This window comes from Gadus macrocephalus, chromosome 6 (genome assembly GCF_031168955.1).
Source record: "Gadus macrocephalus chromosome 6, ASM3116895v1".
Lineage (NCBI taxonomy): Eukaryota > Metazoa > Chordata > Actinopteri > Gadiformes > Gadidae > Gadus > Gadus macrocephalus.
Window position 1 is genome coordinate 22120029 of NC_082387.1, and position 26071 is coordinate 22146099.

Consider the following 26071-nt stretch of genomic DNA (forward strand, 5'->3'; position numbering starts at 1 on the left):
CGGCTTCTAATGGCTAATTATACTCACACCTGGTGGCATAATATCAACCCTTTAAATATGCCGTAGGTTGAGTGAATGTTGATTCCATCTGCTACGAGAGAGTGAAATGCTCTGTGAGAAACTGTTCTGGTTAACTGCTCCTCTGGGAGGGACACAAGTTTACGCTGCTCACGGCCCAGCTGTTCTGATTGGTTGTGGAGGCCACCATACATGTCAATCACAGGCTTGCAGACGGCGAGATCATAGCGCCGCCACAGGGGACTGAAAGCACCATGAATATTGCTCTCCTCAGCTCTTTATCTTTACAACTCTTGAATCTTACCTACAGCCCCCTTAACTCCGAAACTTTAAATTCTTTAATTCTAAATCATTTAATTCTGGAGCATAACCTCCTTTTCATAATAATTAAATTAACTTCCAGAAGGATTTAAGGTTATACTCCTGTCAGGAGGGAAAATGATCAGTATAAAGTTGTAAGTTCTCCCTGAATTGTATTAGAATTGTCCTCTGTCAAGCCAACACCGGATTTACCCAGGACCCTGTATTGACCGCAGCCGGCCCCCTGGATGGCCCCCCAGGACAGGCTAGTTCAGGGTCCCAGGACAGGCTAGTTCAGGGTCCCAGGACCGGCTAGTTCAAGGTCCCAGGAAAGGCTAGTTCAGGGTCCCAGGACAGGCTAGTTCAGGGTCCCAGGAAAGGCTAGTTCAGGGTCCCAGGACAGGCTAGTTCAAGGTCCCAGGAAAGGCTAGTTCAGGATCCCAGGACATGCTAGCTCAGGGTGCAGGACAGGCTAGATCAGGGTGCAGGACAGGCTAGTTCAGGGTCCCAGGACAGGCTAGTTCAGGGTGCAGAACAGGCTATTTCAGGGTCCCAGGGCAAGCTAGTTCAGGGTCCCAGGACAGGCTAGTTCAGGGTCCCAGGACCGGCTAGTTCAAGGTCCCAGGAAAGGCTAGTTCAGGGTCCCAGCACAGGCTAGTTCAGGGTCCCAGGACAGGCTAGTTCAGGATCCCAGGACATGCTAGCTCAGGGTGCAGGACAGGCTAGTTCAGGGTGCAGGACAGGCTAGTTCAGGGTGCAGGACAGGCTAGTTCAGGGTCCCAGGAAAGGCTAGTTCAGGGTCCCAGGACAGGCTAGTTCAGGATCCCAGGACATGCTAGCTCAGGGTGCAGGACAGGCTAGATCAGGGTGCAGGACAGGCTAGTTCAGGGTCCCAGGACAGGCTAGTTCAGGATCCCAGGACATGCTAGCTCAGGGTGCAGGACAGGCTAGATCAGGGTGCAGGACAGGCTAGTTCAGGGTCCCAGGACAGGCTAGTTCAGGGTGCAGAACGGGCTATTTCAGGGTCCCAGGGCAAGCTAGTTCAGGGTCCCAGGACAGGCTAGTTCAGGGTGCAGGACAGGCTAGTTCAGGGTGCAGGACAGGCTAGTTCAGGGTCCCAGGACAGGCTAGTTCAGGGTGCCAGGACAGGCTAGTTCAGGGTCCCAGGACATGCTAGCTCAGGGTGCAGGACAGGCTAGATCAGGGTGCAGGACAGGCTAGTTCAGGGTGCAGAACAGGCTAGTTCAGGGTGCCATGGCAGCCGTCAGCCCCACACAGGCAGGGGATCTTCTCGTCTTCGATGGGGAATTTGTAGTCATAGGTGATCTCCTCGCTGACGGCGATGGGCTGCCTGGAGTAGATGACGATCTTCTTCTGGGACTCCACCGTGATGATCTTGGCGTAGCAGTTGGGCTGAGGGGCAGAAGGACAGTTTGGTGTATCGTACAATGACCATTCCGTGTAACTCTTTATATAGACCATTGTTGTCATGAATATAACGTATTGCATTATAGAGCATCGTCTTTTATACCATGCTATAAATGAAAATACTTGATGCAGACCGTTGTTAGGAGTTCTTTCTACTGAGTGACTGCTCCAGTAGGATATCTTCAGAAGTATTATATTGTATTCAAGGGCGTAGGTTTGGTCTGAGCTTTGTTGGGGACACTACCAAGAACCCCCGCCCCCCCCCACACACACACACACACTAAATGAAATAACGTAGAACGCATGCCTGACTTTAACTTTGTTTGATGCATTTTCTGTTGATGCATATGCAGTAAAACATTTAGTAAAGCACCATTCCAATTGTACACATATGCTTGGTAAGCAAAGACAAAGATTCCGTCCACCTATTAAATTATAAAAACAGATCTGTCTCAAAAGACGTTTTTACACTGCCAAATATGCCCGTCTTATGTGCGCCTTTTTCCCCGGCATGGTCCGCGCGTTTACACTGCCTGAGGTAAATTGCCGGCTTGAGCTAGCACCCCATTTCACCCTCCCGGACCCTACACACATGGGGGGGGGGGGGGGGGGGAAGGGGGTTGTTGCTGCGTTGTCTAGACAGAGGCAACGCAGTGATATCAACGTGGGTAGTTCTAGCTGGAGAAGGGCACGTGTTCATTCTATTGTAGTCTACGTAATGCTATTGTATAGTCTGCTATTGTTGTTTTTTATAATAGCCATTTCCCTATTTTCCTCAAATTCATGCGCTGAATAGTGACCTGGTTGTGAGTGTGTGCGTGTGTTTGTCTATTGGGTCATCTGGATTATATAGGATGTAGCAAGCAAGTGATAACCAGTGATAACCAGATAAGACTGGGAGAGATGGTGCGATATACGAGAAAGACGCAGAGGAACCTTCCTCGCGAGACGCCGAACGAGTGACCGAACCGGCTGGCAGTGTGTAAAAAGGAAGACGTATGCTGGGAGGCGGTACTGAAGTGGGAATGGAACCTTTTCTCCCGCATGAGGCACTTTTTTTTCGTTTCAACCTGAATATTGGTGGGGACATTTAAGTCGTCATTTGACATTGGTGGGGACACGTCCTTAGGTCCCAATGCAAATCTACGTCCTTGATTGTATTTATTAAATCTTGGTTATTATCACTTTTTTGTTTTATTCTGTTTTATTAGGTATCGCGATATACTGTAGGTGAGTGATGCCTGGTTAAAGTATTCTCTCACCCAAATCTGCATATTGTTGTAACTTTACCCGAAACGCCCTTTATAAGCGGAGGAAAAAGACATCCGTGTCCCCCATCCAAACCCGCCATTGCAAAATGTGTATATAAATGTGTACAAATGTGTGGTGTCAATGGTAACTACAACCCGTTGTTTAATCGGAGAATCTGCCAGCTTGTTGCCAGCCTTTTCACCTCACACTGCAGTGCAGCCTATCAACGCTCATGAATAAACCAACAGCAATATGTGTAATAAATGTTTGAATTTATAGCATGAAAGGCTTTCTTTTTTTAAGCAAACCGTAATGGAATTGAAAACACAGCCCAGCTGAAATACTACCATGGCAAATGATAGAGGCATGTGAACATAAATAACAAATACAATAGGTGTAGATATAGGGTATAATAACACATGTATTCTATTCTTAAAAATATGAGAATACATATGTAATTTAAATAGAATAATCAAACAAATAACAAGAGGATTTGGCAGGCATGCTTAAAGGTAAGTATACGTGTATACGTGTATGTGACTAATAAATACAAACATCCATAAATACGGCCCACTCACGTTGCAGCTGTGGTTGATGAAGCGGGCCAGGTTCCCACACTTGGTGGCGTCTATGATGGTGTCCTGGTCCACCCTGAAGAGGTAGCTGCTCCCGATGCCCTGCTCCTCGTACTGCTTCTCCCGCATGTCCGCGATCACCTGCGGCTCGTCAAACACAGGGTGAGGTTCAGGGTTGGTGACCCACCGGAACTAGCCTGAGGCCCTGTCTGTATAATGGAGGAGAGGTGGGGGACTAAGATAAGGTTAAGGGGGGGGGTTCCTCTGAAACAACCCTTTCTGTTATATCGAGAGGCGGGGAATAACGGGGTCTATGGATGGGTTATAGTTAAGGGTAACTACGGTTATGAATGGTTGTATTTGGCTGTTTCATGTCATAGTTTGTGTTGGCGAGCATGTTGATTATGTGTTGGACAACTTGGGCTAATGACCGATGGCTTTAGATGGCAGTTTTAAGTATTAGGTTGGATATGCTTATGTATTGGTGTTATGTGTGGTTATAAGTTCAACATTAACTTTGTATATCTAGATAGAAGTAATATATTGTTGTATCAATCGTTTTACCTTAAATGATGATTAAGGAAGTTTAGGTGTTGTCTACAATCTAGTCTACATAAGATTAGACTAGTGGTTGAAGCGAGGGACAGGTGTCTCTCACCTGTCTGATGGTCTGGCCCACATACTCAATGACCAGCTCGTCTGCTGCTATGGGTTCCAAGGCAAAGAGGCCCCAGTCGTGGATGTGGCTCCTGGCAAAACGGATCCTCTTCTTGCGGAACTGAGGTTCGAAAAGAGAGAAACATGGAGAGAGAAAGAGAGAGAGAAAGATTGTTGAATCTTAACCTATTATGTGTCACGTTTTCACTGCAGTTATAAATGCAAATAATCAGTGGAGAAAATAGCGAAAGATTTGCAATTTCTAACACTTTAGTGACACTTCAGTTAACTATATGCAAATGAACGTGTAGTGCAGAGGGCAACGCTGCCATCAGAATTTGGATTATTCTGCTGCTGCCTGATCCGTGAGTTGACCTTCAGCTGGTTGAACTTGACCAGGTCGCTGTCACAGCTGAAGGAGGACAGCAGGCGGCGCTGTTCCGACCTGAAGTCGGAGCCGGCCCTTAGCGAGCTCTGAGGGTGGGCTGACGTGGAGAAGCCCTGTGGGGTGAAAACAAAACACGCAGCCTTTACCCAACCGACCCCCCAGGGAGCCCAGGATGTACCAGCGCCCCGTGTGAATGTGTGGATAATATGCGGCTCAGCTACCAGTGCGCTGGTGGCCGGCGGCTCTGGGGCCAGTCGTGCGTCGTTCAGATTCTTGAGTTTCTCTGTCCGGCTGATGGTGTAGAAGCCCTCGCTGCGGGCGCAGCCGCTGCCGCGCTCGGCGCCACGGTCCTCACCGCTCCCCGGGGTGCTGCTGGTCAGTGGTGAGGAGTCAAGGATGTCAACTAGTAACGTCACTGGGGTGGGCGGGTGGATGCAGTATGACCTAAAATAACCCAAGTTCATATTGTTGTCGAGTTCTTGCAACCAGGGATGACATTTAATATCTAAGAGCTCTAAGCTATGCATTGCATCAACCACGCTGTGAAATGACATCTTTAAAGGATATGGGGGTGAGGCACCCACAGGGTGTCACTGAGCCAGCCCAGCCCGTTGTCCCGGCGCAGCAGCCTCTGGTGGGAGAGCAGCAGGTGCCGAGCGTCCTCCTCATCCAGGCCCTCCCTCCACACGTCGTGGAGGACCTCCGTCTCCTCGCACTGGGACCGGGACCAGGGGGGCGACCGGCAGGGAGGGGGTTTAGACCACCTCCGTCGTCTCCGCTGGTGCGCCCACCGTCTCCTCCTCTTCCTCCTCGCCCTCCTCTCCCTCTGCCACCTCCACTGCTCCCCTCTCTCCCGGCAGGCCCCCCTCTGGCCGTCACTGTGCAGGAGCCCAGGCATGTTCTCCAGCCCTTGGAGAGGCCTGGAGACGGTTGCCAAGGTGACCCACGGGCCCTTAGAGGCCTGGGGCTCTGCTGAGGAGTCTGGGAGAAAGCGGTGGGGAAGAGGAGACCCTTCAGAGGGCGGACCACCCCTTCCTCCCATCGCCCCACTCCTCCTCCTCCTCCTGCGGGCGGGAGGTCCGTGGCGGAGGACAATGTCCCGGCCAGGGGTCCTGGGAGTTCTGACGTAGGGGTGGCTGCACAAGGACAGCGGGGGGGTAAACATCGCGGCGGTGGCCTCCTTCAAGGGACTCGCCGCTCCCCCTGGTGTGGCCGGCACCCTTGCGGAGGCATGCGGGAGACCCCATCCTCTCCCCTCCTCCCTCCCCGGGGTCTTGGGCCGGTCCTGGTCGGTGGGGTACGAAGCGTGGAGCTCCGGGGAGGGGGAGAGCAGGGGGTTGGCCACCAGGCGTCCCGTCAGAGGCAGGGAGAGGAACTCGTCTGCGGAGTCCTCCCCGGCGATGCCGCGGCCGGGGGTGCGTGGCCGCTCGGCCGCCTCCGCTGCAGGGGGCGTCGGCTTGCCCCCCACCAGAAGGTCCGGGTCGCCGTACCCCAGGGAGCCGGTCGGGGTCGGCGGCCGCAGGGTCTCCAGGGTCGCCGGTGAGTCCGGTCTCCACTCGGGGCTGTCCATCGGCAGGTCGAAGGTGGCCTCCATCCCTGCAGAGATTAAAAACAAAGAAATACATTTACAAAAGATTGTCCTTTAGTTCTTGAAAGGTTACGTGTTTGAACATCTCTGATGGTCTCCTTCTTTGCCTTGCATGAAGGGAGACTGGAGAGGACCCGGGTGCAAGCCTGCTGGGTAGTTCTCCAGCAACGGGTCCAGCAGGTCCGTGTATTGGTCTTTCCCAGGACTCTCTCCTTCCAGACCGTCGTACCAGTCCTGCAGTCCGGTCAGCTCCAGCCTGGCCCCCGGGGTGAGCGGGGTCTGCGGGGTCTGCGGGGTCTGCGGGGTCTGCGGGGTCTGGGGTGTCTGGGGAGCCCGGGGGCTGGCAGGGGACTCCAGGTCTATCCGCTCCTCGTCCGATGATATAACAATGTAGCCTTCATCGCTGTCCGGCTCTTTGCAGCTATAGTCTTCCTCCTCAGAGCTGAGGTCACAGTCGGAGGAGGCCTCGATGCTCTCAGAGCCTGAGACCGAGGCGCTGGAGACCGATGAGCCCTCCATGCTCTCAGAGCCGGAGACCGAGGGGGCCTTGTTGCTCTCGGTGCCTGAGACTGAGGAGCCGGAGACCGAGGAGCCATCGCTGTCCTCCCAGAAGCTGCTGCACACCTCTGAAAGAGACTCTGGAAGAGAAGAGAGATTAACCACTGCAGAGCCAAGTGTGTATTTACCTAAAACAGTGTTTCCCCCAGAAAATGTCTTAATCAAGGTGGTCAAGGAGTGGGGGGGGGGGGGGGTGGGGTGGGGGGGGGGGGGGGGGTTGAGTTTGCACGACTATTGTTTTGCACAGTATCATCAATACATTATTTACCTTTATTTTTTGTACCTGATGGAAGTATATTTTCTTTCCCTACGAGAGTTGTGCACTTTGTTAATGCATAATAATTGCAATATATTACAAATATATATATATTAGAGCTGTCAGTTAAACGCGTTATTAACGGCGTTAACGCAAACCAATTTTAACGGCGTTAAAAAAATTATCGCGCGATTAACGCAAATATTTTATTTACAAAAAAAAAAAAAAAAAAAAATAAAAAATTGGCTCAAAACAAAGAAGCAGTAGCCTGACTGCTATGTTCAAATGACATTTGTTCAAAGCAGTCGTTTAATTGCACTATAGGCTATTTTTTTGTATCGTCCTGTTTTGATCAGTATATGCCAATGTTGTTATCAATAAAAAATCATTTGCACAAGGCAAGCCGATGCACTTCACCATGTTGATAAGAGAATTAAAATGAGAAGAATTATGGGACAAAAGAATCAAGGGATATTTAGCATAGAAAAATAATTTGCGATTAATCGTGAGTTAACTATGACATTAATGCGATTAATCACGATTAAATATTTTAATCGCTTGACAGCTCTAATATATATTATTTTTTTTATACATTGGTAGACAAGGCGGGGCCCTATTTTTGTTAAGGCAGCCACCTTAACCATACAGTACTGGGGGAAAGTATGTTTTTGGTTGATCAGCAAGACCACTGTTCTATATCTGAAGCATGACCTGTCTGTATAAGAACTGAGGTGGGCTGATAATATGGCATACGAGTCACGACAGAGGCTTGGTAAGCTGCATTTTCACGATTCATGTCAACATTTTGATAAAGGATTTGCTTGGTTTTTCTAAGACCATTAATTGTTGACATCGTCTATGTTGCAATGTAAATCAGAAAGCCATTGACATCCATTATATTCCAGATGTGTTTAGCAGCTCACTGTATCTAAGTTCTTTCCATTCACAGGGAAGTGAGTAAGAAATACCCTGGCTTGGTAGTTATCTCCAGTAGTGCACAAAAACAAACAAATCCAGAAGTTTTGAGTCTTTGTTTACAAGACTTTGAGACGAAGAAGTGCAGTTCAAGTCACAGCTATGGGAGATGCTGCATGCGAGTTTGGAATAGAATGGATGCCAATTAGTGTTGTAATAATATCAGGATTATGACTTAGATACGATACCTGCGTGAATATTGAAATACCAATACTGATACTATACCAAGGCAAACACCTCAAGCATCCGGAGAGGATTGGTATTGAGTGGTTGGTTTTCAGTCTACTTCAGTGCACTAATGTAATGTGAAGGCTGATAATCCTGGGATTGAGCTTCATCACCATGAAGTGGAAGATTTAGAGTTCATGTAATTTATATTCGTTATTTTCATGCTCTATAACAATTTTTTTTTACATAGTTAATTTTATAACGTTATTAATTTTATGATTGTTAATAATTAGATCATGGTCATAGTGTCCATAACGCTTTTTGATGCAGTAATCTGAAGTGTCCTATACTGTACTTGTTTTTGTTGTATTTATAGTTATCTTTATATATTTTCAACCAGCATAATTTTCCCTTTGTGGCCTTGCACTCTTTATATATAAAAAAAATTGGTTCTTCGTAATCAAAGATAATATATTTAGGAGACAGGTCATTTGACCCCACGGTGAAGTTCTGTACGGCCGGCACGTGGCAGTGGAGTACCTTTAGAGATGGTAATGACAACCCCAGTCTGAAATCTTTCGTACCCCCGTCCCTCCTGTTTTGATGGAGAGAACCTCTCTCGTTGCATCAGGATTCCACAAGCGTTTTTTAATTTTCGATACTCGTTTGAAGAGATTAAAAAGGCTAGCGCAAACAGGGCCATTTGATCATACCAGTATATATACAATGTTAGTATCATACCGCTGTCTGAGAAACACTCAGCACTGGAGATGATGACCTCTTCATGCTCCGTCTGACTTTGTACATTCTGGTTCTCCATCTCATCATGGTCCTCTGTGTTACACTGACACGGATAAAACATACACACGCATTTTTTACTTTTAAACAGTTTATACATTCACAATGACATTAGGGGTTGATTTGTGAATCGTATGAGATCTATTCTCCATATTTACCCTTACTTTTACCTGATTAGTCATTTGAATTATTTTGTTTAGTTATTAAGTTTAGTTAAAGTGGAAATGCGTTACATTTTGATCAACACAGATCATTGTCCCATTTGGCCACCTATAGTATAGGGCCTGTACATCAGAATGCATCGTGGGATTTTTATTGGAAATACCCATGTAGAGTAAGAGAGAGAGAGTTGTAGTTACTTAGGCCAAAACAATCTTTGCTTGACTCGCATGAGAGTCAAACAAAGGCAGTTTCCCTTTCAAACATAACAATGACACCCCCAAATGACAAACGATTTCACAATTACTTTTGAAACAATGGTCAAAACATCAATACTATCATAAACATTCCTAATGCTCCTATGCTTCCAAAACAGAGGCGGTCCTTGCGATGTGACGTCACGATGCACACACCCTTTACGATTGGTTGTACGATGGCCCTTTCTAACCTGGGTGAGAGGAGCTGCCCTGACCGCTCCGGAACGCTCTTCTTCCTCCTGGTGGTGAATCTCATTCTCCTTCGTCTTCGCAGCGCCACCTTCCTCCGCCTCGTCGTCGGAGTCGTCCAGCAGCAACGGCCGGGCGTGCCTCCGTCTGAGCGCTGCACCGCCGCCGCTCCACGCGTCAGCCGTCTCCGACCTGAGCTCGTCGCCATCGCGTACCTTCTCTGGTTCTAATACGTGTGTGATATAGAGGCAGAGGGTTTAACGTTCAGTCATTCAACATTCACTCATTCAACATTCACTCATTCAAAATTCTGTCATTCAACATTCATTCAATCAACATTCAGTCAATCAACATTCAGTCATTCAACATTGAATCATTCAACATTCACTCATTAAACATTCACTCATTCAGCATTCACTCATTCAACATTCACTCATTCAACATTCACTTATTCAACATTCACTTATTCAACATTCACTTGTTCAACATTCACTCATTCAACAATCACTCATTCAACAATCACTCATGCAACATTCATGTTGAAGTCTGCAGTACTTCCAACGACTTACCTGTGTTTTCAGGTGGAACGTTGTGCTGATGTGGAGGTGACGTGTGACGTGTGTTTTGTGAGGCCTCTGAGGTGCCGGGGTCAAGTGATTCTTTCCTTTTCACCTGCGTCAAGCAAGAGAGAGAGAGAGAAGGTATGACGTTGTGACAGCTTCCGTGCCACTCTGAGTGGTTTTGGATAACAATAGTAATAATAAATTTTAATTAAAGGCACCCAAGGGCGCCTTACAATTCATAAAACTATCTAGAGTTAAAAACAGCAAGAGCTAGCACAGCCAACAGCATGATCAAAACAAGACATAAGGTGGGGAGACACAGGTAGGAGGGGGGGATGAGAAGAGGAGCACCATGGGGAAACAAGGGGAAACACACGGTAGGGTGGACATTACAGTCTGCATTACAGCCTCATGGATGCTACCTTGAAGGAGGGCAGTTGAACTGGTTTATGCTGGCCGATGATCGGGCATAGTGGCTTCTTTGGTTTAGCCCTCTGTTCAGGTCTTCCTGAGCCTGTCTGTAAAGGGACCTCGAACATCTTGGAGAAAAACAAAATCAAACCATAGCATTACCACTTTCTTTCATATTACTCAGCATGGCTGTTTAATAGATTCGTAAGGAACGTGCAACATCTGCCTTTTAAAATCCCATGCAGACACAACCTACTTTAGACTTCTGCTCCTGGTCGTCCCACCATTTGTCAAAGGCCTTGAAGGCCACCACTTCCACCATTCTGCGTGTGATGTCCTTCTTAATGATGGACGACAGCTCTTCCATGAACACCTGTATAACCTTCTCCACGGTCCCTCTGTGAGGGTCCTCCCTTCGGGGCTCATACCCTGGCGGAGGCATGAAGGGGTTGAAGCGGGGCAGGGGCAGACCGGCCCAGGGGGCGCTGGCCTGCCCTGGCAGGCTGGGCATGCCCAGGTGCTGGGGGGGTTGCACGTGTAAAGGGTAGGAGTGCCCAGGATGCACAGCAGCAGCGGGCGGTGCCATAAGTGTTGGACGCGGCCCGAGCAAAGTGGGTGGTGGTGGAGGTGGAGGGATGGACGGAGGGGGTCTGGCGATGCCACAGCCCGGGCCCAGAGAGGGAGGCGGGGGCCAGCAGGGCGGAGGAAAGGGGATGGTGCCGTTGGGCAGGCGCAGAGGGAACAGGGGAACAGAGGGGGGGATGGAGGGAAGGGGGAACCTGAAGTGGGGGGTCCGTATCCGGGCGGGGCCAGGGAAGGAGGGGGGAGGAGACTGGAAGGTTCCTTTGGATGTGAACACTGCAGACCTTCTGCTCGCAGGGCTCCTCTTGTCCTGCTTGACATAGCGATCCTGTGAGTGGGAAGAGGAAGAACAGAACAAACCGGTGGCAGTTTTAGACCTCAAGACGTCCACCAACATTAGATGCTGTAATCACTACTATAACACAAATACTGCTGTTTCAGCACAACATCCTCTACAGAGACTCTTACCTCTGATCTGAGTCTTTTTGAGTATTGAGGATTCACCCTCCTCCCTGTATTTCTGAGAGGGGACAGCAGGGGAGACGGAGTGACTCTCAGGAGAGAGGCCACTGCCTGGACCGTCTCGTCCTCCTCGTCGTCCTCAGGGACAGGAGATGGGCTCACGGCCCCGGAACGGCGGCTTGGCGTCAGGGAGCCAGTGCCGGTCCGCGCCGAGTCCACCGACACCGGGTCTGAGGCCGGGCGGTACTGAGAAGAGCGGTGTGCAAAAAAGGCTGTCGGCGGTTCCCCCACGCCCTCTGTACCGTCTCCAGCGGGTAACGCGGAGGAGGGGAAGGAGGCGTCGGCGGCGCCACGGCTCTTGTTCAGCAGCATCTCGATGCGGGAGTCCAGGCTCTCCGACTCATCGCGGAGGCCCCCCGGAGAGGCGGCGACCGGAGAGGGCGGTAGCTCCGTGACGCCCGGACGGAACGCCGGGGGGGAGAGCGCTCCGTCGTCCCGGTCGGAGAAGCCGTTTGTGCCGAGGGGTTGGGAGGGCGAGCCGTGGCCGAGACTGAGGGCGGCGGTGACGACCCCTTGGGATCTGGAGGGGAAGAAGCCGGAGGAGGGATCTGTGGGCCCTCCACCGGAGGGCGGCGAGTTCTCGACACACAAAGCCGCTTGCGAACCGCTGTCTGCCCCCAGTGTCTGGCCGAAGAGCGGCAGCGGCGGCTGCGGGCGGACGTGCTTGAAGAGGCAGCTGAGGTACGAGGCTTTGCGGTGTCTTCCGTTGTGCCTCCCTGGTTTGCGATAGACGTCCCGTCGGGACACGGTATGGATGGTGTGCGCGGGGGGTTCCCCCTGCTGGACGGGGGTGGCCTGCAGGCTGGAGTAGCAGGAGTCCTGTGAGAGGGGTGTCCCGGAGAGGTAAGGGGTGCAAGGGGTTCCCTGAGAACGAGGGGTCAGGCCGAAGCTTTGAGGCGTGTCTTGGCAGATGCTGGAGTAGGCTGTGTCCAGAGACAGAGGGGTACTGATGCTGGTGGGACTGCAGATGAAACTCTCTCTTCCTGGAGGTTTACAGCCCTGTTGAGACTAAGTGTGTTAGATAACGTAAGACGATCAATAGATTCATTTATGTTGAATTTGGCAATGACTTTAGCAACCATAGCATAAAAACATACTAATACATTGTAATAGAAATATGTATTTATTCAGGGGATGGTTGATTGTTTAAATACACAGTATTGTTGTTTTTCATGTACAATTTTAAGAAAACAGCAAATTACCGGTAAAGTGTCAATAAGACTTTGAAGGCTTTGCTCATTGCTTCCCACTGGTAATGTCCAAGGGGTATAAATTCCATCTACTAGAAGTTTGAAGTAACGCTTCCGGTTTTCACCTGCGGGAGGTATGGAGGATTAACTGGTTAAAATTAACTCATGGTATTTTGGTCAGCAACAAGAAGATATAATGTCGAACATCACAATAAATCAACTTAAGAAAAGTAGGCCTATCAGGTTTATTGATGTGTGAGACCTACCTTTTGGATCGACCTCTACGTGGATGATGTTCCCCATCACAGACGTGTCATGGAGGTGTCGCACAGTGTCTCTCGCAGCCTTGACAGTGTCAAAAATCACTTTTCCGATTCCTAAATGCTTTATGGTCTTAGGGTTGTAGAATATTTCCACTTCGTCCACTTCACCATACTTTTTGCACATTTCGGTCAAGAACGCTTCCTTCACGTTGTCATTTAACCGGGCAAACGTCACTTCTTTAAGAGGAACTGGACCCACATAGTACTCGTCGATCTAAGCAAAAATGAGAAACACAAACAAATGTGTTTCTCATGTATAACAATCTTAAACTTGTTCTTAATCGTGCATTAATGAATATAATTACTTTACTACCTTATAGTTAGGAATCGCTAACTCAGCGCTTGTGCACTTGCTCCACAGGCGACAGATGCGAGGATCACGAACAGTTTCCACGGGGAACACTCCTAGGTCGTCCACCTGCAGAGGGAAACCAGTCAACCAGCCTGCTTATTCCGAGGGAAACCAGCCTGCTTATGCAGAGGGAAACCAGCCTGCTTATTATTGCGTTGAAACGGCGCCTGCCTGTGGGAATAGCGCGCTACGTAGGCTACAATGTTTATTTTAATTTGTTATTTCATTTAAATACGGATTGAAGATAAATTAAACTCTTACGGGGATGTTGAAAGAGTGTCCATCGTAGCGATATACTTTATACAATCCATTCGTCAACAAAGGGTCTATAATGAGCTTGCAACTTTTCCACTGCTGAGGCGCTCTCTTTCTGTCAATGCTGTGTTGTTCGCTTTCCATTGAATTCGTCAAACCTGAAAATATAACCAGACACACACATGGTATTAACAACAACAATGCACAACAAGTCCATCCGTTAGAGCTGGCGGTGCTGAGTAAAAGACGTCCTCCATTATAACACACCCCAACAGGTGATGGAGAGCATCACCTGTATCCTCCATACTAAAAATAGATTTGATGTTGGTTATTTCGACGAAGTTACACAAATAATACCACCCATAACTTGAATCAAAACAAAGAAAGTAAGGTTAAAAGATTCTTACCTCGACTAAGGTTTCATCCTTGGAGGGACCTGCATGTTCCTCGGTCGTGATTCGCGATGTTAGGGACGTGCTACGGTGGTTCAGGTGCGCGCATTGATCTTTCCGCGAGTGACGCGTGAACTTGTACATGGAGACACAACAAGGGACATATAGATCATATGATGTTGCCATAAACAACAAACAATAATAAAGAGTCATTTCGTGGCACATCTGTTTGTGGTGGACCATGTAGAAAGCTTTTCGAGGATTTTTGAAGTAGCCTATCTTAAAATAAGCACAGACGAAATAGAACAAAAGCTTTAAAATACTAAAATAAACCTAAAATAAAATATGAGAATATATTACGTATACAAAAGCACTCAAATTAATTGAATAAAGAGCACAAACGAATGGTAAAATTCAGCTTACGGGCAATAAGTCCAGAACATTTCTCTTTCTATAATAGTATAATCGTTGATTATATTAAATAAATACCTTTAGCAATGCAGTATTCTTTTCCTACAAAGAACGTGTTTCTACAAAATCCTCTAGACGTCGCACTTTTTCTATAGTTTTTTTATATATTTTCTTCAGCAATAACATTCTCAGAGGAATGAAACAGACTTATGTCAAAGCTCAGCATAACTCCCTGATAAAGCTGTAAGCAATTGGTTTCAGAGAGGCTTCCTATGGGTAAATGAGAGTGAAATTAATCATTTAACAGGGGACATGGAATTATAACTGGGGTCATTTTCTTGCACCATATCGCTATAGAAATAAATATGAATTTAAATAGATCCATAAAAATCTAATAAAAAGGTTTCACATTCTGTATTTTTCCACCTTTCTATGTTGTTTATACCGTCGCTAGGTGTTGACATCTGTGTTGACCAACAGTCAGCAAAAGCATCTTCTGCACTTCTGTCACTGCACAAATCCTATCCATGGTTAGGGGAAGTAGACAGCGTTTACCACCCCCTGAAATTAGGCTCTGCTTTTCTAGACATCAAACAAGAAACATTGATTTATTATATGACTGCACATGCCAATATATGATGTGCGGGGGTATAGGCACGGGCAACTTTACAACCTTGTTTGAACTAGAAACTGAACTTGAACATCGGTATCACACCATACTGTTTGAAAATAAAGGTGATGACCCATTTACGAGGTTCTTTACCACAAATGTACTTTTTGACGAAGCTATGGCAAAGCTTGCAGCATAAAACATTTCAAATAACATATAAGGAAACTTTTACAAACGAACAAAGTCATTGACTTAAAAAGACAGACAGGAGGAAACAGATCTAAATAAGGAAGCAGTTACAAGTTCCTGTCTTCAAACCTTTGTCTACATTTTTAAAAGCCCTACATTGAGTTAGATCATCTTACTGGAAATAACAGTATCATCATACAAATGAAACTGCATCAGAAACCTTTTTACATAGGTTGCAAACATAGTGGAGCCAAAACCGAGCCTTGTGGGACCCCTGGGTCATATACTTGACGAAGCTCCGTCAAATTGAACAGTGGCCTTTTAAAGAGGTTATTATAAAACCAGCCAACAGCCGCGAAGGCATTTAAAAGGTTGATGTAAAGACTGTCACAGACATTTTGGGATCTTCTTGCTGTGATGGTACTGTGGTATTTCCTAAAGCCAAACTGGTACATGAAAGGATATTAGCACTCAGGAACTCCTTTCGTTTGTAATTTATCATTCCTTCAAGGACCTTTGATAAGACGGTCAAGTTGGAAATAGGACTGTAATTAAATTAATTAAATCTGTCTTCATAGGAAGAGCAGAGTTCCCATGTCACCAACATGTTCAGGTTCGAATTCTATTGATAGAGCCTAGCCTAATAGAAACATACACAAAGTCGTACATAATGTGATCTCCAACCTAAAACAAAGAATAGGTTGTTTACCAGGTTTTCTATCCCACAATAAAGTGTTCTTGACCTCTAGGTCACCTACTAATTACATCATTTGTAGGGCTAGATTTATAGTATATTATCTGATATTTTAGTAAACCTTAATGCCCTGATTCTTATTAGAGAGACCAGATGTCTCTGTCTCCCCCAAAAGTCATGCTGTGCCCCAATGTTTGCGTCAATTATTGAATGTCCTAGACCCCCATATTGATATTTTTTGTAAGTTTTTTAGAATGCTTTTCTTCTGCCTTTAACTTTATTGATCGTATTCATGCTTGAAAGACCATTAACGGAGTATTGTGTCATGATTATCTTGAGGAGTTTTTGTATGGATTTCTTTCAAGGGAAACAAAGTGGCCATTTGGCGGAAATAAAATGCACATTTATCGCTCTGAGTTATTCCCACTGAGGATATAACAAATGTCATCTATTTTTGACGTTTGGTCATGTGAGACAATTTCCTGTTGTAACATATCATTTTGTGCCTTCAAACTTCCTGGAAGCATTTATTTGTGGTCGATCCTTGATAGCAAAGAAAGCAATGACAGACAATGCCAAAGTCATGAGATCAACATTGTATTCATAAATACTATTAAGTTTTGTTTGAAAGTCAAAACTCATCCGTTTTATTTTATTTCATCAACCAATCTGACAAAAGTTCCTCTTAGTTCAAGTTTTTAATTATGGGGTTTGAAAAAACAGCTTTATGTATTAATAGCTGTCCAAGAGGCAGTATGTCAAGTTTGAGAAACGTAAAACAATAAACTGTAGTCCATGAATTTTAGTTTTCCACATGACATTCCAAATGAAATTATAGAATCTATTTAATCACAATTGTCTCATTTGCAAAATAAAGATCATACTCCATATATGGACCATAGAAGTAATTCGATTTACTATAAAATATTCACCATATCACACCATGCATTTAAAATAAGCCTACATATAGCGAATATTTTCAAATACTTGAAAGGTGTATCGCCTAATAAAATAAGTTTTCACTAAAACCAATAAATAACACAGTAAGGCAGTAGGAAAAAAAACTTGTCTTTTAGGATGTTTCAGATAATACAAATATAACTGCAGAGACCAAAACTTAAAAAATTATTTAATATTTTCTTTATAAGCAATCAATGATGTTTTGTACTATCCTTACAGTATTAAATTGTTCTTTGGCATTTGTCTTAATCAATTTAAATGTCAGCAGCCCTAAAAAACAAGTTATTTTGTAAACACTTGTTTATTATGATCAATGACACAAATATAATAAAATAAGTGCCTTCTGCTTAAGAGTATAAAAATATATACTTTCTTTGCCGAGGTGTATTTTCACTGATTTCACTGAAAGTTTTCAGTGTAGAAAGTGGATCAAGTTCAGCTAGATGGATGTATTACACTTGGATGGAGATATTCTGATTTACATCCAACAGGGTAAACCACACACACACACACACACACACACACACACACACACACACACACACACACACACACACACACACACACACACACACACACACACACACACACACACACACACACACACACACACACACACACACACAGAACAGGGCTGCAACGATTAGGCAATTAATCGATTAGTCGATCGACTGAAGATAAATCGAATGTAATTAACTTCAAATATCAAATCCGTTCTGCTTAATGCTACAGAAAATTTAATATTTGGTTCAATTTAAAATGAACACTTCCGTTTTTCTAGTATGAGGGCAAATTTACACTCCGGTAACTTGTGGTGGGCTTCGGCTATCATTCATCACATTTTATATGTGCCTAGATTAATAAATGTAATAATAAATTATCTTTGTAACTAATCGACTATGAAAACAATTATTCATTGCAGCCCTTAATAAGCAGTAATTCCACATTAATTTCACTTCTAGCTGCCTACTAGTAACACATCACGGTTACTGTGATGTTGCATTGCAGCGTGATAACAAAACACTAAAATATAAACAAGCTGCCGTTGTTTGCAACATCAAGGGACATTTACAGTAACAAATGTTCCTATACAGTACAGCATGACTGGAAGGCCAATGAGCTTAGGATATCCATATCCCTTGGGCAGCCCTGTGTTGTTGAAGAACAACATATTGACCTAATTATAAGTACTGGACTTGAATAAAAGGAACATGGCAATTTGTAGTTAAGATCTCTTTGGCAAAATGGGAGAATCCCGGCCTTTAAAGGATATAATATCTCCACCAATAAAGGATAAATACTGGGTCCCTACCCCTGAGGCTAAATTCACATGCGCCCCTCACTTCAACTGCAATATCCATGCAGTTTCCATGCGAGTAGGGAGAAGAAATAACCCAAAGTACATGTTATGTAACAGATACAGTACCACAACGCATTCTGTGATTACAGTAGTCTAACTGTGGCAACAATGCACAACGCCAAACAGCATGCATGAACAAAAGCATCACCCAATCAAAAGTATCCCTGGGCTTTCTGCCAGTGCCGGAAGAGCAGTTACCCTAACCCTGACCCTGCACACTAACTTGACCTCTTCTATGAATTAAGCCTTGATGGCATTTCCAAAACATAAAACAACAATCACACGGCAGTCCTTTAACAGTTCCCAGATAAGCCTTATGGCAGACGACTATGAGTCCAGCGACAATAACCTTGACAACAGAGATCCGATGAGATATAAAGTGGAGAGCAATGAACATGCAAGGTGGACTGAGCTAAAATTCTAAACCAGTGAAACTAAAAACACCACCACTCATCCCCCATTTAGTAGGGAATAAAACGTTTCTTATCGTTATGACTACATCCCAAAGTCATGGGCGGGTCCCCCCTCTAGACCATGGGGAAGTGGACCGACCCCTGGAGGTCATCGGCCGCCTCGCCCCCGTGGTCCAGCTGGTTCTGGAGCTGGATCACGCGCTCCAGCTCCTTGATCTGCCGGTCCGTCTTGTGGCTGACCAGCGTGCGGTAGAAGTGAATAGCGAACATGATGAACACCACGCCGAAGGGCACCATGATGCACGTGGAGGCTATGGCGGCCGCCTCGCCGGGGCTGATCTGCCCGTTGTCCTTGTCCTCGGGGCGCCGCAGCGGCAGGAACTTAACCCAGCACAGGAGCACCACCTCCGTCAGGAACAGCAGCGTGCCGATGACGGTGGAGAAGGCCCAGGCCAGCTCAATGTGCCGGTGCATGCGCTCGTGCGGGGATTCGTTGACCGAGTTCAGGTTGTGCACGTTGCTGACGGCCTCGAGGTTGGGCAGGATGCAGGTGCTGATCATGAGTGCGAAGAGGTGCACCGCCACCAGGATGGTGGTGCAGGCGCTGAAGGCGATGAGGAGCCCAGGGGGGTACTCGTGGTTGGGGTCCAGCTGGACCTCCACCATGGCAACCTGGTAGGTACGAAAAACAGTTATAACAGTAGTGTTACGTAGTCTAACGACAGTGATCTCTGATACTTTACTAACTCAAGAATCTACAAAAATTCCATCGACTCCCACGTGCCAATGCTTGGCTGGTTACGCTGGCCTAAATGACTAAAGCTTTACTCAAATCATTATTTAACAACACAAGAAATGTGTTATATTGTACTTGCCAGTACATTCTTAATTTGTTTTGATTGTTAAACACTAGTTTTGAGAATATTTGGCCATTCCTCTAAATCCTATCACAATAATATTATCAAAAAGCATGTTGAGTTTGAATATCACATCCTATGGATCCTCATGTTGTCACTTGTGGTCTATCACTGCAGGACGTGGTGGGTACAACCATGCTGGCCACCAAGGGCGTCACAAGTCGATGTAGCTGTTCATTGAATGCATTAAACAAGACATAAATATCACACTGACCTTTTAACGCACGACGTTAAAAGGGCCGTGTATAGTATAGGATACTTACCATGGCGAAACCTGACAAAAGAGCAGAGGTACGACTCGTAGCTTTCAGCTTTGCTCTACTCAAATAAAGTTTTCTCCATGACAGCGCCTGCAAGGAGTGCTCGTTCAAACTCATTCCGTCAGATGCTTATGGCTTTACTTATAGTTTGAAATACAGTCCCCTGTGAATGTCAGATGCCCTCGTTGGATACGTTGCATGTAATAATGGGTATTCTTGAAAAGTTCTTTTTTTATTAAAGATGGGTCAAAAGTTTCCTGCAACAGCTGACTGACAAAACATATTCAGGAAGTAGAAGTTACCCACAATTCACTTTGTTTACCGTAGCGCACTCAGTACCGTGCTCCTAGGAGCACTCTGCCCCCTTGTGGTGAAGCGAAGCATAACCTCTGTATGGAGAATAACTTTGTAAAAATGTATATACCTGTAACCCACTTCGAGGCGTGTACCCTATATGAAATGTTCACATGTGGATGGCACTGGCGTTTCTGTGGGGGCACGTGCCCCATTGAAAAAAGCTTGGCCCCTGTTTTTTTTAGAAAGTAAAGATAAGAATTGAAAGGTTCTTTGCTTAAGCAGTAAATTACTCTTCATTCTAACCTTTAAAAACATAGGGACAAACATTGCCACATGAATGACAAAAATTTACAATGTTCGGAAAAGCGCAGGCCAAAGAACCACTGGGGTTGAATGGTTCTCAACATGCTTCTAAATACCCACTGAGGTTGAATGGTTCTCAATATGCTTCTAAAGAACCACCGAGTTTGAATGGTTCTTAACATGGTTCTAAAGAACAACTTAGGTTGAATGGTTCTCAACATGGTCTTCCCTCTAGAACTGTCTCAGTCTGACCCTCCAGATGAAACAGTCTCAAATAGCCCCTGTGATGGGATGAGATCATGGCAGGCTACACAAACTTTAGTATTTGAAATACAATTCATGGAGACAATACCGTTCAAACAACAATTTATAAAGAAATATTTTGGTTTCAATGGCACCAGCATTGCACATAAAGATAGAGAAGCCCAACTCATCCTGTCCTTCATGTTAACATTAGGTGCTCGCGAGCATGGGACTACAGGGTTAGTGTTTTACTAACCCTGTACCGTGGAAGATAATGTGTTTAAGATAGGGGATTGTTTCAGTGTGAAACAATCCCCTGGAGAGTGTGGTGATATCTCCACCTAGTCCCGAGGCCTCATCCTCGCTTGACGTGCCTGGAATACCTCCCTATCCCTAGGGGTGCGACCAGGGGGCATCCTTGCCTGATGCCCAAACCACCTCAACTGAACCTACTAATGTAATATGTTATATATATATTATTTATATATATTAGGGCTTTCAAGTGATTCAAATATTTTATTGCAATTAGTCACATATTTACCATAGTTAATCGTGATTAATCGCAAATTACTACTTTTTTATCTGTTCAAAATGCACCATAAAGGGCATAATTCCAGGCAGGTGGGTCAGGTCGTCCGCGTCACCGGTGCCCCGTCTCCTCCCCACGGCCCCGGCGAGGCGTACCGTATCCCGGTGAGGATACAGCGGGGTACGCACCAGGCGCTGTTGGACCATGATCCACCAGCGTCTGGTGCGCTGGCATTGGTGGAGGTGTCAGATTCAGACTTTATTGTCAATGTGCAAACTTGTACAACGAAATTGGGGTGGTGCTCACTACAAACAGTGCAAAAAGCAAAAAGCAAAATACAAACACAAACAACAGTGTGGGGGGGGGGACGTGCGACGGCTGGCCTGCAGGGGGAGGTAGGGGATGGTTGGGAACACACCGGAACGGCTGGGGGGGGGGGTTGGACCTGGTTGCGAGCAGGTGCCCGCGATCAGGTGCCCGCGATCAGGTCCAATCAGGGAATGTGTATTTATGTGCCTGCTTTGCGTTGCAGTAGGGGAGAGACGTTACCTGAGAGAGACGTTACCTGAGAGAGACGTTACCTGAGAGAGACGTTACCTGAGAGAGACGTTACCTGAGAGAGACGTTACCTGAGAGAGACGTTACCTGAGAGAGACGTTACCTGAGTGAGAGAGATCCAGAGACTGTGCTCAACCGCGACAGAACCAGGAAGCGCATGGATCTCAACCGTTATGATATAGTTTTGGAGCCTGTCTTAAGTTTGCTTTATTAAATAAAAGAGCTCCCAACAAAGAGACAAAGGAAACTGGTCTCCCCGCTCTCATTATCCTGCTACAGTGGAGCCCAAGGTGGGGCGAGCGCATAGAAAATGGACCAGTCCCAGATTGGGAAACGTGCTCGGGCACCTGGCCCAGATGGCGGAGCGACAAAGCCAGTTACACCACGCGCAGAGTGAGGTGCTTACGGAACTGGCCCAATCCTTGGCCACCGATCGAGCCATGCTCCGGGAGCTCCTCACCTCCAGCGGACGCGGCGAGGGACCCCGGGGGGCTACTCCCAACATTCACATCCAGAAAATTAGGGAAACGGACGACGCAGAGGCCTTTCTGGGGACCCTCCAGGTTGTGGCCGAGGTCTCGGGGTGGCCTCGTCGCCAGGAGTGGGCGCACCGTCTCCTACCGCTCCCGACGGGCGAGGCGCAGCTAGCCGCCCACAGTCTGCCGGTCGGGGCTCAGCGGGACTACGACGCCATCACCCTTAGCCATCCGAGATCGTCTGTGCCTGTAGCCGGAGGAACATCGGCGGCGGTTTCGGGCGCTGGCCTTCGGCGAGGGGGACCGGCCCTTCGCCAGCTAAGGGACCAGGCCCGGAGGTGGCTGGTTCCGGACCGGAATACAGCGGAGGAGGTGGTGGAGCAGGTGGCCATGGAGAGATTTGTGGAGGGGCTGCCGGCCAGGACATCCGCCTGGGTCCGATATCACCGGCCCGAGAGTCTCTCCGCTGCGGTCGTCCTAGCAGAGAGCCACCTGCCGCCACCAACGGCGAGCCAGCGACCGCCGGTAGACAGACCAACACCGGCACCAAGGGCGAGAGGGGGAGGGCCCGGTCCAGAGCGGGCACATGAGTTGCTTCCCCCCCCCCACTCCACAGACGGGCGCTCAGACGGCAGGGGAGGGGTGCTGGCGGTGCGGGCGGCCTGGCCACTTCCGGCGGGAGTGCCCTATGATGGAGGTGGGTCAGGTCGTCCGCGTCATCGGTGCCCCGTCTCCTCCCCACGGTCCCGGTGAGGCGTACCGTATCCCGGTGAGGATACAGCGGGGTACGCACCAGGCGCTGTTGGACTCAGGCTGCATGCAGACCATGATCCACCAGCGTCTGGTGCGCTGGCATTGGTGGAGGTGTCAAGCGTTGTGGTGAGGTGTATACACGGGGATGTGCACGAGTATCTTTTGGTCCCTATCGAAATTCGTTGTGGGGGGAAAAAGCATAGTGTTAAGGCGGCGGTTAGTTCGAGCCTCACGCATCCCCTGATTCTTGGGTTGGATTGGGCTGGGTTTCCACAGGCTGTTAGGGGGACTATGAGGGTGCGGGCACGACCGGTAGGGACATGTAAGTCGTGTGCTATGTTCTGCGCCGAGGCGGGGGCGGGCGACGCTGCTCAGGGATCGGGGGAAGCGGGGGATCCTCAACCCGAGGTCCCAGCGCCGAGGTTCCCACCGGTGGAGGATTTCCCCCTCGAGCAGTCTCGTGACGCAACACTGAGCTCAGCCTACGACCAGGTGATAGTTATTGATGGGAGTAAGGTCCGGCCAGACGCAGCGCTGACTTACCCGTACTTTATAGTGGTTAGGGATAGGCTTTATCGGGTGAGTCGTGACACCCAGAGGGAGGAGGTTGTCACCCAGTTGCTGGTACCCAGGAGCCGCCGGGAAATGGTTTTCCAGTCGGCGCATTATAACCCAATGGCGGGCCATTTAGGGTACGACAAAATACTTAACCGGATAATGGCCCGGTTCTATTGGCCGGGGATTCGGACAGAGGTGTCGAAGGTGGTGCGCATCCTGCCCCGAGTGTCAATTGGTGAATCCCCCGTCCGTCCCCAGGGCTCCCTTGCGGCCCCTTCCCCTGGTGGAAGCCCCTTTCGATCGCATCGGCATGGACATTATCGGGCCATTAGAACGTTCCGCACACGGGTATCGATTTGTGTTGGTCCTGATCGACTGCGCAACCCGGTACCCGGAAGCAATTCCATTGCGCAACATATCCGCGAAGAGTGTTGCGCAGGCGTCGTTTCATGTCCTATCGCGGGTGGGAATCCCGAAGGAGATTCTCACTGACCAGGGCACCAATTTCATGTCACGCACGATTAGGGAACTTTACGGGTTATTGAAGGTCAAGGCCATTCGCACAAGCGTCTATCATCCAGCCACGGACGGCTTGTGTGAGAGGTTTAACCGGACGTTAAAGTCAATGATCCGTAAATCTGTGCACGAGGATGCTCGGAATTGGCATCAATGGCTAGAACCTCTGTTGTTTGCAGTGCGGGAAGTGCCCCAGGCTTGCACGGGGTTTTCCCCATTTGAGTTGCTTTATGGGCGCAAGCCCAGGGGCGTCCTGGACCTCATTAAAGAAAACTGGGAGGAGGGGTCCAGTGACGGCAAGAAAGAAATCCAGTACGTCATGGAATGCGTGCAAAGCTTCACTCACTAGGGGTATTGTCACGTGAGCACTTGCACCGAGCCCAGGAGAGTCAGAGACACACAGCTTTTGGCCGTGATATTATATATTAAATTATATTATATAGATACCTATATATTATATTATTTAGATATAGAGCTCCGGGAGTCCGCAAACAGCAGCAATCACTTCTCCTCTATGCTACTATTCACGCTGGACTGCAGGGAGTGAACGCTGATTGGTACGCTGAGGTTGAAGCACAAATTATAGCCCCCTGTGGTCAAAGTGGTAGCAAACTTTTTGGAGAACAGTTGGGTATACTACAAAGAGTGCTGAACATACCCAGGTTTTCTTTGGAAAACCTGGATCGACAAATACAAAACTTGCAGAGTTAAATGGTACCACAAAGCTCACTTACGACTGAATTGGTCAAGCCAGGTTTTCCGCTTTAGTGGGCGTTTAAAAGGGCGTTTATCGCGTCATTTTACTCACCTTTACGAAATGGATAGATCAAGAGGAGTATATTTTACTCAAGAGGAACAGATAGTCATAATGAACTCCTATGAGGAGTTCAAGAATCAGATAAGACCTAGGGGCAACACAGTTGCACATAATAAGGGAGGCATGCTGGCAAAACACAGCCAATAGTGTAAATTTGTAAGTGAAAAGATTCTGCATGTTCTGCATACTGTCGAAAAAAGAACTATGCCAAATGCAGAATTGTTTGGCATTAATCCCAATAGAGTGATAATGATTTCAAAATGCAAAAGCAACGTCGCACCTGCTTTATTCTATAATTTCGATTAGCCTACTATGAGACCTGAACGCCAGCTACCGGGGTTCAAATCTTGCCTGTCCGTCATCATGCCTTTTACCTCCAGATAGATTTGGGTCCAGCACGGCCTTGAGAACATGGGTTCATGTTCGAAAAAAGCACAAAAATATAATTCTATAACCTTTAGTGAATAAGTATTCCATATGACATAACAATTTTAAGCTACACATGAATGCCCATCACTTGGGAGACTAACCCTGAACGTAGAAATTCCAGACTGACGTGCTACCTCCACTTTACCACTCTCTCACAGAGGCGAAGGTTTTCTTTTCATAAATGTGTATAAAATCCTTCCTTGAGGGGTCCACGGGAACACCACAAATGGTGAGGCCATTGTCCAAGGAGGGGCTAGGAAGCTGCGCTTAGCTTTAAGCAGCCGATCTAACCCGAAAGTCTTAGCTGATAACCTCCCCCGACCAGGTTTGGTCGGCAGCATAAGTCACCATGGTGATACAGCAACGCTAAAAGAGAGCGACTTTCGTGTCACATTTAACCCAGGCGTTGAGCGCAACATACCTCGCTAACCCACTAATCGAGGTTCGTAGTATACCCCACTGCTTACCTCCGTTTCCATGTGTGCTAATTTTGACAATGGCCAGATGTTGATGTTTAAGTTGTTGTTTTTTGTGGCCTTCGCCCTGTGCACTTCCCATTATTAAATAATTAAATATAAAAGTAATTAATAATATTTAAAAGTAAACAATATTTACACTGTCAA

The 26071-nt window shown here is 47.2% G+C and overlaps 2 protein-coding genes across 2 annotated transcripts; both read right to left on the bottom strand.

Moving 5' to 3' along the window:
* Positions 1-1378: 1378 nt before the first annotated feature.
* Positions 1379-14877, bottom strand: LOC132459128 (histone-lysine N-methyltransferase SETD1B-A-like). Its single transcript, XM_060053507.1, has 18 exons — positions 14171-14877; positions 13770-13921; positions 13470-13574; positions 13100-13370; positions 12846-12958; positions 11590-12651; positions 10796-11449; positions 10551-10667; positions 10135-10237; positions 9568-9791; positions 8904-9006; positions 6313-6843; positions 5190-6213; positions 4839-5157; positions 4605-4730; positions 4231-4350; positions 3576-3713; positions 1379-1731 (listed from the first exon to the last, which is right to left on the bottom strand). The coding sequence occupies exons 2-18, from the start codon at positions 13905-13907 to the stop codon at positions 1558-1560; spliced, it is 5322 nt and encodes a 1773-aa protein (XP_059909490.1). The 5' UTR covers positions 13908-13921; positions 14171-14877; the 3' UTR covers positions 1379-1557.
* A 1867-nt stretch (positions 14878-16744) lies between these two features.
* Positions 16745-20283, bottom strand: orai1a (ORAI calcium release-activated calcium modulator 1a). The gene is made up of 2 exons (XM_060055050.1): positions 19973-20283; positions 16745-19464 (listed from the first exon to the last, which is right to left on the bottom strand). The coding sequence occupies exons 1-2, from the start codon at positions 20084-20086 to the stop codon at positions 18907-18909; spliced, it is 672 nt and encodes a 223-aa protein (XP_059911033.1). The 5' UTR covers positions 20087-20283; the 3' UTR covers positions 16745-18906.
* Positions 20284-26071: the final 5788 nt, after the last annotated feature.